The sequence below is a fragment of the Saccostrea echinata genome, unplaced genomic scaffold (genome assembly GCF_033153115.1).
Source record: "Saccostrea echinata isolate AGI-Se365-2 ecotype Australia unplaced genomic scaffold, CSIRO_AGI_Sech_v1 ptg000084l, whole genome shotgun sequence".
Lineage (NCBI taxonomy): Eukaryota > Metazoa > Mollusca > Bivalvia > Ostreida > Ostreidae > Saccostrea > Saccostrea echinata.
The window spans coordinates 70,735-86,910 of NW_026889833.1; the positions used below are offsets into that span (position 1 = coordinate 70,735).

Below are 16,176 nucleotides of genomic sequence, written 5' to 3' on the forward strand. Positions count from 1 at the left end.
TATAGACTTTCGCAGTTTTTAAAATTATCATGGCTTTAATCTTACAAATGAAAGGTTAAGGTTCTGGGGAGCAAAATTCCTTTGATAGAACTTTAAAAATGCAGGAACAGCATATCATTGCAAGAGTTATTACATTTTATTATAAGCTTTGAGAACAAAAGTATTAAATATGAAAAGGGAGCTGATCATTTTTGAAAAAGAAAAGTGCAGCATAATAAAAATACCTTTGACTTCTTGTTTTCTTTTATAATCGATCCTTACTCGTGATGCGCTTTTCTTATCACAACCTGTTACCATGTTATTCAATAAAACACATGTATTGCAACAGCGCTTTGTGTAAATATTGATTAAAATGCACATCTTTTTATATTTACTTGGATAGTGAAATAGGAGGTATCAAACTATTGAATTCTTTATCTTAACCCTGTAACAGAAGGTGGTCCTACTGACAATAAAACTGAAAGAATTTCATTTTCTCCCTTTTAGTTGATACCTTTACATAAAGTATGTATATACATGTAATAATAATAATAATAATAATAATAATAAAATCAATATTGATTTTCTTTTAAAATAGCTATGTATTTATAAATCAAAAAAACAATTTTCATCCGTGCAAACAGAAATTTCTTTAAAAATACTAAGAAAAGACATCCCCAAAGGTACCAAATGTTAGATGAAGTTAGTATTCTGTTCTTCATTGGCTAAAACTACACGAAAACTCCTTGTATAAATGTAATTGCTAGACACTCCTAATGGTTTTAACGGTTTTAGATCGTCTGGAGAGGATGTCGAGGTCAGAAAAGAATGTATTTTTTCAGAAAACTGACATCGACAAGGGATTAATAGCATCGTCCTCCGCTCAAAAATAGCTTGAATGACGACTATACGTTAGAAAGGGCTTCTTACACTTTCTTCTCTTATAGAATAATTGCATTATTAAGTAACTAGTCTAGCAAATCCAATGACTTTGGGTCACGATTTAGTATTTTGCGATCTAAAGAAATGTATTCAATAAAAGAAAATTATTTTTTTTTTTGAAACATAAATATAAGATTTTGAGGGCTTATAGAAACCAACTCATGTTTTGAGCTTTGCATGGAATATTATATTTTTTTTCACATTTTGGAAGTTACTTATAATTTGAGGATATAGTTTGTTTTTTTTAACTTATAGGAGATAGCAAATAATCGCCAGCACCAGTATTCCTACAATAACATATCGATCTGCTTCCAGTTTAAACACAGACTCAGATGCATAGGATATTCCCTATTAGAACTGAATTTTCCCATGACACTTAATTCTATGAGCTAACACAGGCCTCTGTGAAGTTTTTAACCGTCAGATGATTAAATTATTCTTAGATCAAACAAATTCACTATGACAGCTGAATTTGATTACTGAATGAATTAAGGCACTATATAGTCCGTTATTATTGACGTTTTTTTCCCCTCATTTGGTGTGCTAGGATTCTAATCCATGTTCCAATTTTACTGTCTATTCACTTAACACATTTGCTGATAGAAATGTTTTTACTTTGTTCCTAAATACAGGAGTCGTTTGGACCATTGTATGAATTTCAGATGATAAGAATACAGTTCAATTGTTCCTTGTAATACAATTAATTCTAGGCCTAGGATTCTATGCTTAGCATTTTTTCATGATGAAAGAAGGCTAATGTATTCAAACAAATGATTTAAAAATACAGTTGAAGAAAGTGAAACATTAAAAATATTGCAGAATAAGAACATCAATGAATGTTTGCACATTTTGTTTACAATTACAAATAACAAACAAATTATAAACTCACGCGCCTCTTTTAGGGAAAATCTATACAAATATTTACATGAACAGTTCACAGTGAAGGAGAATTATTAAGACCCTCTAAATTGAGCAAGATGACATGAACATACATTTTATCACAGTTATAAACACATTATGAAACAAATATCTATTATGACAAACGAGATAAGATATTGTTTCTTTTTACTTGATCGTGACATGAAGTAGCATTCCAGAACATTTAACTTTAAAGATCAGATAAATTGATAGATATAAGTAATAATCTATATTGAACATGTAATTGGACAAGGGATGATAGAATTACATATTAGTTTAAATAATCCGGAAACATAATATACACAATCGATAAGAGATCCTTTGTAATTCAGCTGTATGCTTTACAAAATGTTCACTGAAAGGAAAGTTAAAACTTTGACAGTTATTGAAAGTGCACTACTAAAAAATTCTACAGTTAAGAAAAATACAGCTTTGATTTTTCTAGAAATTCTTTTGAAATCTTATTCTTCTTTAAATAAAAAAAACTTTATAATATTTGACTCATATCTACCTAAAATCATCTGAAATAATAGTAAATTCCACTGTTTGATTATTTGTTTCATCCTGATCATAATTTAATATTAATTCACATTATCTATATTAAGAATCCATCATTTATTAAAGTTGACATAATAAATGACGAACTGCAATACTGATCCATGATCAGTGACGTATTTTGAAAAAAATTATTTCGACATCTGATTTTTTTGTAATTAATTAACTGAAAACTATATGACTACATGTATACCGTATCTTATCTCGTATGTCATGTTTTAAAGTTTTCATTATTTATACATGACAGCTCTTCGTTATAATATGTTCACAATCCTACAAAACGCAAAGGCTTCAAGTCTTGAGCCAAAGTGTACTAAAACATGATTAAATTTCGAAAACTTTTGTCAACAAGAAGTGAAAAAATGAAAGGGCATCAGGAGTCAGGAAACATAAATGCCCTCGTTAAAAGGTTACAGGGGTTTAGAGAAAACACTTTCCCTATTTCACCGTGTTGCCACTTTGTGTCGCTTTCAGCGATCAACACAAGATAAGGCGTACGTAAATTGCAGTAAATATATAATTCAAGTCTTCAATATTACTGTTGTTGTTAGACGCGGAGATAGATGCTCTTGGTCATAAAAATTCACGTAATATTCTTCCACAGTAATTCGTTTTTTACAGATTGCAATAATATCACTTTGCAATTGCCAAAATCCAGAGAAACATTGAATTATTCGTGAAAATCAATAGCTGGAAGGAAGATGAACCAACATCCAGCTTTGCGAGGCAAATAAAACTGTTTCATCTCCTTTACTAGAAGATTATTGAATTCAATAAAACAACACTTAAGGAACACGTTATGATGGTTTTACACTTGATTTCACTATAAATCCAGACTCTTAAAAATTATGCACTCGAAAGTTTTTGTTTTTTGTAATTTTGGTCTTCACAATTTCTTCCAATTCAAGACAAAGGTGGAGTGAGTGCGAATACTTACAATTTACTCATTCATTTCATCCTCGAACTGAAGATGGAAAGAAAAAAAACGGGTTCAATTAATTAGTTATATATATCTGCATCAGTGGAAGTAAAGAAACATTAAAAAATCGTTGTTTATTGATTGCGAGATACAGTGTATGTGCAAGAAGAAATTTTTGGCAAACACGGTGACAGCTCAGTTTTTACGTGTCAAAAAAGAAAATTAACGTACAGTCTGTATATCAGATAGAAAAACATACATAAGAAAGATGAACTAAAACAAAGATGGTTTGTTTTAAAAAGCTTATTACGACAAAACTGTGATTGCCTACTGCGTTCAATTCTGCATTTTGGTTTTTTTTCCCCTTAAAACACAATTGCTTGAATATTTTTAACACATATTTTTATTTGAACTTTTCTCTCACTTTGAAGTATACACAAATAAAACTGCACCATATACATGTACATATACAACCATACTGCACGAGCAACATATGTTGAAAATATGAAAGTTTATAGGATTTTTAAAATTCGTCATTTGCCGATTGTCAAATTTCACATTTTAAACAAGTTGGGATTTATTCATACATAAGACATAAACTAAAAAGAAATGTTCAAGAATTAAAGTTCAACATGTGTGTTGCTTGTGATTTATAGTAAACATACATTTTTCCAGTGTTTTTTTTTTTCTCGTGAAAATGTGTAATTTACGTCTGACTCGTACGTTAAACAAAGGTCGCCGTTTTACCTGTGTATGCTGCACTTTTTTGGTTGTCGTAATATCGCTTTGTGAAACAGACCAAAGATTTATTATAAAATAGATTTCAAAGTATTCCAAGAACAATGTGTCGAAAAACAGTTTATCTCTTTTCTTTTAATTAAACTCTCTCTCTTTTTTTTTTTAGTTGTTCTGATGTACAGTTGTAATCTTATGTGATCTTTGTTGACAAAATATACAAGGCGAATACTTTGAAATTACAAAATTTTCAGAAAGACACACAGAGAGAGTTGTAATAGTTACAAACCGATAATTCAAATAATCAACACAATGTAGCAGATTTCGTTGTGATGTGAAAATTGTTCTACACAGGCAGAGTGCGGTGAAATCATTCTCAAACAGCTGTATGTATACGCCCTAGGTAAAACAAATCAGAGAGTAATTTTTACATATGTAAAAATCAACTTTTGATACTCAAGAAATCTACAGAGTACTATCTGCAATGTAAGAGCGTGGAAAAGTCATTCCTTAATCTATCTCACTGCAAACTCAAGCAAAATTGTATAACTTCAAACAGTGATAGTGATTTTCGCAACACTCAAAATGAATGATTAAAGAATAAAAATACATTCTCAAATATTATGAACTATTTTAAGGAAGATTTAACTGGGTAAAATCAACAGGAGTAAAATATTTCAAGAGAAAAAGAAAGAAAATCACTCCGCCTACAATTATAACACTGTAAAATCACACCTCTGTACATACGATTTTATAAGGCTCATCCTAAAACAATAAATATCGGTGGGGTATCTTGTTGTACAATTAAACTTTCACACAGTTCGGGATTAAGTAAAAAGGTGAACCACCAAAATCTGTACTTTTTCTTAGCTAACATAAATAGCTCATGTTGAGTGAAACTATCTCCCTTAAGATTTGAAAAATGATTCCAAATCTGTTTTAGAAAATATCTAAACTATATCAATAACAACTAAACCTTGATATTAATTAAAATCTATCGATTCTTTTTTGGTTTCTCCTGAAAGTTTTCGACAGAGTCTGAATTAAGCTTTTCATATTTGGCAACCAAGTGGTCTGAATTTGGCATGTTAATCAGCCGGATAAAGATCACGACTATGGTGTTGTCAAAATCAAATTCCCAAGCTGTCACAAATATTATAACTCGTCCAATCATATCCATCTAACTGATGGATTTTTGTTTAAAATAATGGTCATCTAATAGAAATAACCATCCTACAAACTCCTCAATAGCTATCGTAATCAAATATGGAGCAGAATCAAAATGTTAATGATGATGATAGATCTCGACCTACCTCAATATAATTATCAAGGGGCGGGTAAGTTTAACCAAATATCGCCAGTAGGGACCTCGTTAGGCCGCTGTTATTGACAATAAGTATATTAACGTATTATGAAGAATGACATCAATTCGATACTGTAATGGACCAATATAATTACGTGAGTGAAAATTAAGTGTAAAAGTGTTCTTCTACAACTACATGTGTGAAAGAAATTTTTTAACAAAAATGAATAGAAAGTTCTGAAAAAAAAACAAGTCGTTAGAATTATTGTATCCCAGATAGTGTGGGCATCATAAGTTCGAGGGTAATGCCTTGGCTCTTAACATGAACTGATAAAGTAAGCCTTTGTATTGCTCTCCTAAATGAGAACAAATTTAATGAAGTTTAACATTCATTTTCAAAAAATATTTATAATTATTATACTTTATGAAGAAAATAAAATCAGAATTTACCTCGTCCTGTTTTGTGGGCATAAAACTTGTTGAAGTTTTCTGTGATAATCGGCACTGGTATCGCCAGAGTCAAAACCCCGGTCAAGGCAGCAATACATCCTATGATCTTTCCCAGAATTCCTACAGGATATTTATCCCCATATCCCACCGTTGTCATTGTGATCACAGCCCACCAAAAGGCATCCGGAATAGAAGTAATTTGTGACTCGGGGTGACTTTGCTCCGCAAAGTAGATAGCACTGGAGAATAGCAAAATACACACGACAATGGCCACCAAAAATAATAAAAGGCCTTCGATACTAGCTTTGAAGGTTAATATCAAAACTTGTAAACCCGCAGAATGTTTTGTCAGTTTGAAGATTCGAACCAATCTGATCACTCTTAAAAAGGCAAGGGAAGTTCCCGCTGAATCGCTGTCACAACCACTTGGGGAGAGAAGGTTTGACAGCGTGACATAGTAGGGGATAACAGCTGTAATGTCTACTAAGTTTTGGAAATCTTTAAAATATTTGATTTTATTCGGGCACGAGAAAAGGCGAATAAATACTTCGTAGGTAAACCATGCTGTGCAAATCGTCTCCAGTATAAAGTAAGGATCGGCGAAATTAGGTTTCCCGTCAATGCAGTCGTGACTTGATAATGACGGCACAGTTTCCACACAGAATAGAATAATTGAAAGCACGGTCACAACAACGGAAACGATGGCGATGACGTAGGCAGCAAATGACGTCTCAGGATATTCCATTAGCAACCAAATCTTGCGTTTACAAGGATTTTCTGGCAATTCCATTTTTTCAGACACATAACCTTCCTCCTTTTTGTATATCTCGATTTTTTCCTTTTCTATTTGGTAAAAATCTAACTCCCTGAGAAAAATATCATCGGGTACTGGCTCCGGGCGTCGAATTTTTCCGCCATATTGATAATAGTTGAAGATAGATTCAAACGTAGGTCTATGACGATCAAAGAAATATTCACCTCTATCCTTGTCGAAAAATCGTATCCGTTTCCGAGGATTTCCTAATAGAGTTGTCGGGTGTTTATTAAGAATGGAGGCCCATATTTCATAATACTGCCCACTGACGTTGATAGTAACCCTTTCACAAGTTTGCAATGAACAGCTATGGGGAGAGGACCCGTCCACACAGCATGTCACCAAATCTTCTAAGGCCAACTCATTGTCAGATCCATCGCTGTCTCGAAATTTCCTGCTGGAATCAGGTGACTGGAAGAGCCACAATTCCCCGTCGTTTTCGTTCAGGCGGTCTGGGCGACTTACAGGTCTCCTGTACCGAGACTGATTGTTCATAATAGATACTACCGCCATTTTTGTAACTTGCTCTCTGCTTTTCCATGCAGAAAATACACTTAGTGAAAAATTAGTGAGTCGGCATTACTGTTATAGGTTCATTCTCGAATTACTAAGCGTTTTGAATATTTTACTCACATCATCAAATAATTGATTTTTGGTTATGGTTTGCCAAGTATATGGTTTAGCGGAGTTTAAGACTTATCATTAGAGACCGGCTAGCAAGATCGTATGAATGGTTATGTAGAATAATACCACTGAATTTCATTTAGTGAAAAAAAAAATCATTAAAGCACTTTTCAAATCAAAAATCATTCAGTCGTTTGCTTTTAACAAAATTACCTTCACGTGAATATTTCGTACTGAGCATCTTTAATAAATTGACATCCAGCATACATTTAATTTTCCCATTCACTCAATATCCATTAAATTTGTGATTAAGAAAAGTCTTCACTCAAATGATGCAACAGCAAGAATTTCCCACTCCGTTAACTCCAAGAACTTGTCTAGGAGGACTATAAGCGTCCTTTGACAGAAGCAAGTGAATCGCTGACTATACCGATCGATTAGCTGTCCGATAAGCACTCTTCTGTGCTGTACCGATTCTAAAATAAATCCGCTGTAAATTTCGGAACGTCGATCCCTAGGTAAAACACTCGTATAAAAAGAAAATTAGGTAACAATGCTTGAAGGACTTTTTTCTATTCATCGGTGTTAAATGAACTGATCTATAGGCCAAAGGGTAGAGAAGATAGACACTGGAGGTCGCCTCTCCGGTACATGCACTTCATCAAGAAAAAGATATCAGGTGGGTCCTACACGAAAACTAAGTAACTGCAGTTTAACAACTTTATGGCATTTCGATCTAAAGGCAATGCCATGACCTGGTTATCAATAGTTTATCAATATTTAATCAGGAAGGAGTAGAAGAGCTTGTGATAGACCAAGCGTAGCGGCTTGTGTAAGGATATACGTGGCTAACACTCATACACAATAGTTACTAGTATCACAGAACACGGTGAAGGTGGGATAATACACAATTTATGAAGGACATGAATGACTCGCCGTAAAATCAATAAGTAAATATTTGATCAGTTTATAAGGAGACTGTATTAAGTTCGTTTTTACCGAATGCCCGATTTTTCTTTCGCGCCGAGTAAAAATAACAGTACTCTATTATAACACATAGGAAACTTTGAAGTAATTGTAACTATATACGTTGTATGCAATGTGTATAATATAATACTATGAGAGAGAGAGAGAGAGAGAGAGAGAGAGAGAGAGAGAGAGACGTAATTCTGCAGAGTATCCATATAAATTCTGCAGAGTGAACATTTAAATTCTGCAGAATTATGAATAAATAAATTGATCATATTTTTTAATTCAATCATTCAAACAGTTAAAGCACATGTAAATGTGTCATAAAAAGAATTGATTTATAATCAGTCTAATGTACAAGAAATCCTAAATGTAAATAGTTAAAGCTTGTATGCTAAATTCATGGGAAAAAGGGGGGTAGTGATTCATTTAATAAATCATTGAAAATCAGATAAATCAATATTTTGCTTTACTATCAGGGCATCATTTCGACAACAGGGGAATTATCTCGATACACTAGAACTGAAATCTATCTCCACGAAAAAGATTGGAATGATAAAGCGATTATTATAACAAACGGTTTATTTTGTTTGAACCAATTTAGAACATTAAATATTAATCAATACACTACGATTACAATTACTTGCACTATTAATCAAAATTAATATTTACAATCTTTGAAAGATGGAATGAACTTTTTACTTTTACTCTCTTTATCGAAATGTCTGTCATTGTCGAGTCGAATATATATATATATATATATATATATATATATATATATATATATATATATATATATATATATATATATATATATATATATATATATATATATATATTTCAGAAATAATATGAAGAAGCTTTGGCTTAAAAAAAAAACTGTAAGAAGTGCGAAGCCATCACTACTTATCGTATTTTTGTTTAAATCCACAAAGAAACTGTGTGGTGCGGAGGTTTTGCCGCCTCTCCCAGCCCTCGCAAACCCTGTTACATTCTCATATAACTCTCTCACTTTGAAAAACGCGGGTACAGGCTATAATAGCAATGCCATATTCTGAGACAATTGAGATAAAAAATTTTCTCATTTATATGTTCTCCCAACAAAGTCTTCCATTCTTCTCCTGTACTTTTTGGGCCCAAAATCGTCCTCAGTAAATACTGAAGGAGAGGGATCTTACTAGGTCAATGTGCAGCAGGAATGTGAATTTGGTCGCATGTTCATGAAAGATTGCGAAAAAAAAGATTTAACTTTATAGTTCAAATGTACATGTACCTAAAATTTTCATGTTGTTTGAATAAGAAGCTTTGAAACTTGAAATTAGCTTTGAATTATATTTGGATGTTGGTGGTCGTATGACAGCACACGGTCTTGCCAACAAATAATTCAATAAGTCGGTACGGCTAGATGCTGTTATGCGATCGACGACATTCCAAAACAAGAGCCCATGGGCCTTAATGGTCACTGAGTATAACACTGTAAAGGATACATAGAAGTAAAGATAAAGATAAACTGATAGAAGCTATGTTACCCAACAGCAAGAGAAATAAGATGATCAAGGATAAACAAAATAGTTACATGTAGTTTAGTATTCATTAGAAGTGGTAACAATATCCTATTTGTCACTATCATGCAGACTATATACAAATTAAATAATGCTTGAGTTCATACAGTAAACTCATCACATTCTCTTTCAGATTGGCCTCTCTTGGTCGTTGAAGAACATTTAATGTACAAATATAATGTATTTATTTCTTCTATTTATTTATTCATTATTTACAAGTCTATCTAGCTTTCTATTGAAAACTATGGCAGTACTTTTTGTAATATACATGTACATAAAAAAATTATTGTGCAATTCTTTTATTCAAGTGACCTATCAATTACATTTAAGTGATTAATAATTATATGTGAATAGCAGAGAATAACTTCTCTCAGTAGCATACAAATTTACTTAAAAAATGAAAAGAGACCTGTCCAGCACCAAAACACGTGACCCCATGGTCCGAAAATTCACAAATTGGTTAAAAAAAAAACCCAAACACCCTCACTAATTACAACTTTGTACATGTACTCTGTTTCCTCAAAGTTGCCTAGAAGCAAAGAATATTAAGAAGCTCTTCAAAGAATTAATACATTTTTATGATATAAACAAAAGAGCTCCACCCTAACACCAAAAACTCTAATATAGGGGCCGAAAATTTCACAATTTTGAAAAAGGGACCATTATAACTATTCACTTACTCTGTCTGCTAAGTATACATGGGGAGAGAAAAGGATTTTCGAAGAATTTAAACATTTTTACTTAATGATCAATAGAGCCACGCCCTAACATCAGAACCCCTGTCCCACGGCATGTTTCACAATTTGGAAGAGGCACCATAGCTTATTATAACCATGCACTTTGTTTATCTGTTAAAAACCTAGAGCCCCGCCCCAAAACCAAAACCCCTCCTGGGACCACGAATTTCCAATTTTGGAAGAGGCATCCTTGCCATTCAGAAATCATAGACTTAGTTTATCTGCTTAAATTAATACCCAAGAGCAGAGAAGATTTTCAAAGAAATAAATGCTTTTTCACTAAATATTCCATAGAGCCCCACCCTAGCACCAGGACCCCTGATCCTGGGGCCATGAATTTCACAATTCTGGAAGAGGCACTCTTGTTCATTTAATCCATGCACCTAGTACCTTTACTAAATACACAGGAGCAGAGAATAATATTTTCAAAGAAAAAAAAAGCATTTTCACTATATGATCAATAGAGTTCCACCCTACCACCAACACCCCCGACCCAGGGGCTATGAATTTCACAATTTTGGAGGAGATAGCCTTTGTTACCATAGCCATGAAACTAATTTGTCTGCTTAATACCCAGGACCCGAGAAGTTTTTGAAATAATTTGATATTCATTTCACTCTACCATCAACAGAGCCCCACCCTTACACCAAAAACATTGACCCAGGGGCCATGAAATTCAAAATTTAAAAAAAAGTTTCCCTGCTCATCACAACAATGCAATTAGTTTCCTAAATACCCAGAGGCCATGAAATTCATAATTTTGGAAATATTCTTGCTCATCATAACCATGCACTTAATTTATCTGCTTTAAACCAAGGAGCAGAGAAAAAGATTTCCAAAGAATCAATGCATTTTCACTCTTTGATCAATAGAGCCCGCTCTAACAAAAAATACTATAAGTTTTTGCAATAGTAAACAAAACTATTTACATTGGCAAGGTTCCTGGTTATCGTATAGAGTTTTCCAAGAACTCTTGAGTAGGTTTAATTGTGCTAAACAGGCTATATTCTAGATTGTTTAACCTACCAAGCCAACCTTCATTTTTAGAATTTGTCAAATCAGTGTTTTTGGAATTCTCAATGCATTTCCTATGTAAAATGTTAATAAAAGGGACCTACATAATTTTTCACCATAATATTTCTCCAAAACCCACTTATTTCATATAGCTTTTGTATTATATATATTATTGTATCTTCATTTCCTATGATTTCTAGATATTTTGACTGAAAATGTATATATATAAACAAGACAAGGACATACCAGCACCGATCTTTATTTTTGAGTTACTTCCCTTAACAGCTATAATAATGGTCAAGAGAGTCAGACTGGTTGATTGATTCTATCATGTTATTGACTGAATTGATAGAAATACATTGTCATAAAACTATTGGCATGGATTTATTTCAATTTTTATTCGTAGTTACTAAATGCTGCTTCCTTCATACAACCTAGGAACTAATCTCAGTCGGTCTACCTTTCAGCATATGTCACATCTTTGCCCTTCCCAGCATACTGAGCATAACTATGGTAAATGACGACCTGTTGGCTCTTTGTCCCCTGAATACAATGTTAAACAAATCCATTACTACTTTGCTTTCTTGCTATATAGATAATTCTACCCATTGAAGGAAGTATTAGTACGTGTGCTTTTGTTTACCTCTGTAAACACGCTTTATTGGTTTTCATCGCTTAGAGAATTCTACACGGGAGGTCACTCTCAATCACTATTTCATAAGTGAAAAAAAAACCATGTATTAAACCTTTTTTTCTCCGGAAAACCTTGACTTGCCAATGTCCTTAATCAAAGTGTTTTTACTAGATGGTTTTCAGATTGTTATATTTATGTTCTTCAATTCATACTTACACATTTTTGACATTAAATGGAAATATATTACTGGTGTATTCACATATTATTTCCAAATTTAACTCATTGGTATTGAATTTAAAAGATTTTAAGAATCAGAATCTCGAAAACAGTTCTAAAGTGAAGTTTCATAGCAAATCAAAGTATCATAGTATTTACTATAGTTATCTATAGAAATTTTTGTTAGGGCGCCCTAACACCAAAACCCCTGACCCAGGGGCCAAGATATTCATAATTTTGGAAGAGGTGTCCTTGCTCATCAGAACCATGCAATTAGTTTGTCTGCTAAAAACCCCGGGACAGAGACGAAGTTTTTAAAAGAAATCAATATGCCTTTCACTATATGATTAATATATCATCCCCATCCTAACACCAAAACCCCTGACCCAGGGGCCATGGATTTCACAATTTTGAAAGAGGCGCCCTTGCTCATCATAACCATGCACATAATTTATCTGCTTAATACCCAGGAGCAGAGAAAAAGATTTTCAGAGAAATAATACATTTTTACTATATGATCAATAGAGGCCAACCTAACACCAGAACCCCTGATCCCATGAATTTCATAATTTTGGTAGAGGGCTCGATGTTTATTACAATCATGCTAACAATTTGACTCTTTGATGTCCAGAAGAAAAGAAGTAGATTTTTAAAGATTGTATTAACTTTGATGGTTTAGTCTCATACCTCAGACCCCAGGGGGGCAAGGATCATAAAATTCACAATTTTTGTTCTCCTTTACCCATAGATGCTGTATGCTAAAATTGGCTGAAATTCGTTCAGAAGTTCCAGAGCAGAAGCTGAAAATGTTCAAATGTTTACCCACGACGCACGACGACAGACGATAACAGCAGTAGGTCACCTGAGTGATTCAGGTGACCTATCATCAACCAGTGAAAATTTACGTTTTCTAATAATGTTATTTTTTTCGTCATCATTAAGCTTTCAGAACAAGGGAGGGGTAAGGGCCTCTATACACAGTAAGATTTCTATTATAAATACAAATATTATAGAAGTACTTTCCTGTTTACACGCTTATACAAGATTTTAAATAAACGTAAACAAATGTGCTGTTTCAATTTCTCACAAGAACAATTTCAACAGTCTGTACTACTCTTTTTGGTAATCTATTTATTTCTTTATATTTCTCTACTATGCATAATAGTAAAATTCGCATTGATCTGAGTCGCTTAAATAAAAGAAAGAAGTTAATGCCATCTTATGATATACTTTAATTTGTAATGGTAGATACTGTGTATATCTAAGTTGTTTACTAGCATTTTTTTAATCAAAGTAATAGGTATTATAAATAAAAATAGGATAATACATTACCCTGTCGTATAAACAGTCATCTGATTGGTTGGGATAAAAGGTCAGCCACGATTTGTAGAAATATAACATTGCTCTATTCTTAATACAATTTTAAAAGATTCGAAAAATCTTATGATACACTGTATTAACAGTGTACACACGAGGAGATTTTGTATTATAGTACAGGTATTGTAGTACTGATCCTACCGTGTTTACCTGCCTTAATAGATGGAAGAACCAAGATTTAGCTGCTTTGTTCTTAGTTCTGATGTGCTGTTACAACAAAAATTTCGTTTCATAACGAATTCCGTAAAATTTAAAATATAGATATATATATAGTGCCTCATAATGAAAATTATATCATTATGAGGTACTATAAAGTGTTGAAAAAGCACGCAAACAAATGGAGCTGAAATACACGTATATGATGTATTAAAGTTAAAATGGCTACAACTTTCTTATTTTTTCAATGAAACAAGGGAAGACTTGGAATCAAAATATATTTCATGATATCTTACATGTATAATGTACGTTATGACATCATGAAACGATAAGTCAAGAAGGTGCATACATGAATAGACGAACTGCTTAAATATCTGCAAATTCTTAAGGTCTCAATTAAATGAACTTAAATTTAGAAAAATACATTAATTAACTTTTCATGCATCGTCGGAAATCCACGGTCTCTGTTTCGTTCCTCTCTCCAGCACCGGGTGAAAAATAGTGGAACGAAAAGATTCCAGTCGTGGGTTTACGACAATGGTGTCCAGAAAGTAGGCATTCGTTCACAAATAATGGCCGCATATGTTTGTACATTTGAGGAAGAATAAGTAGTTAATATGGGTTTTATCGTTTTTCTTGAAGAAAGACTTTGAAATGTGAACTTCAAGTATGTTTCAGTAGCAATCCCTGGTACACTTAAATGAAAAGTCATTAATTAAGAACTATTTGGATGTAGGGGAGCCATTTGGGGAATGTGGGTAGCAGTTTCTACATGCACTTGAAATAAAATGTAATGAAATCATCCCTTGACCACGAATTTTTTCTGGAACAAATAATAATGTGAATTGTCGATGAGACAGTTCCTACAAAAGAGTTTCCTTCATAGTTTAATTCGATATATAGAAAGCTTTATGTACTCACAATTACAATCGAAATGAAAAATCATTATTCATGAATGAGAGTCTGTTCTTCGCTTTAACATATCGTAAAGAGAGAAAGTCAGAACATGTTTCCTTGAGTGATTGGCGAAAAAGTTAATATTTTATAGGGCACAGAAGCTCGAGTAGTTAAATGGGTACCACCTTGCTTAATCAATTGAGAAAAAAGCGTGTTAAAGTAGGGAAGTTAGATGCTAAGAACAGACGTTTTCCTCTTATAATTGGATAGATATTGATTGAAAATGTATAGAAGAGGGTGAAGAGACATTAAATTAGGGACAGAGTTTTAAAGGTCATTGTTCTTGAGGAGAGGGAATTTAGCTTAGAAAACCTTGGTCAGGATAGCATATTTCAATTCTTTTAAGTAGATTGACAGATTCGCTACCGGTTGCGTGTTCAGATAAAGTCCAAAAAATGTGATTGCTAAACTTCTTGACCGCCCTAACTCAGGCCAGTAGGAAAATGTTTCATTTTTCTTGGGGGGGGGGGGGAGGGGGAGACATAACATAAATTGTTGACAAGAAAAAAAGGGCATCATAGTTACAAACTTAGGTATCTCGAATAAAGTTATCTCGAATACCGTGGACATTTCAAAGAAACATTTTCCAAATGTACATTTTTTAACCTCGATATCTCGAATCCTCGATCGGATATCACGAAGGTTTTCTCGGAACCAATCGAACTCGTGTTAACGAGGTTTTATTGTATTTGAAGGGACACAACCGTAAATTACTTTGTTTTCTTAAGTGACGGGAACAAAAGCCTTGTTTTCTAAGGTAAAGTATTTACAGAAAAAATAATTGGGGGAGGCACCCCATGGAACTTAAGAGCCTTGTATACGTACTTTGACTGAAAATTTCAATTTTGTATTTTGTAAAATCTGCTCTTTTGTATATCAATCCTCAATATTACTGAAAAATTCTACATAAGATGTCGAAGGCTGAGTTCATGCGTACATGTTTATCTTTCATTCCTTTATTGTTGGAAACCCACGGAAATATATTTTTCCTGCTTAATTACAAATTCTAATCAACAAAAATTATACAGTCTCAGACGCTTACTGAAATAATAAAAAAGCACGACACATTTGCTGCACTTTGAAATTGATTAAAATAGCGATGGACACTACATCATTTATTCAAATTACAGGTTTATCATGTAACATTTTACACAGACTAGCAAAACCACTGATTCATGAAACGAGAGAAGAGGGAAATGAACTCCTTTTTCTTTATTCCTTTGAGTGAATTTGTGTCAAGTGATTCCTCAATTAATGACTTTCGTGCACGCGAAGCTCTTGAATAACAAAGATAAACGGATGAACAAGCGCGTGT

At 33.2% G+C, this 16,176-nt stretch overlaps 1 protein-coding gene across 1 annotated transcript; it reads right to left on the reverse strand.

Annotated features, from left to right (window-relative positions):
* Positions 1-5,042: 5,042 nt before the first annotated feature.
* On the reverse strand, positions 5,043-7,216 carry LOC133176901 (potassium voltage-gated channel subfamily A member 1-like). The gene is made up of 2 exons (XM_061311959.1): positions 5,802-7,216; positions 5,043-5,191 (listed from the first exon to the last, which is right to left on the reverse strand). Exons 1-2 carry the CDS (start codon positions 7,126-7,128, stop codon positions 5,043-5,045), a joined length of 1,476 nt encoding a protein of 491 aa, XP_061167943.1. The 5' UTR covers positions 7,129-7,216.
* Between the last annotated feature and the right edge of the window lie 8,960 nt (positions 7,217-16,176).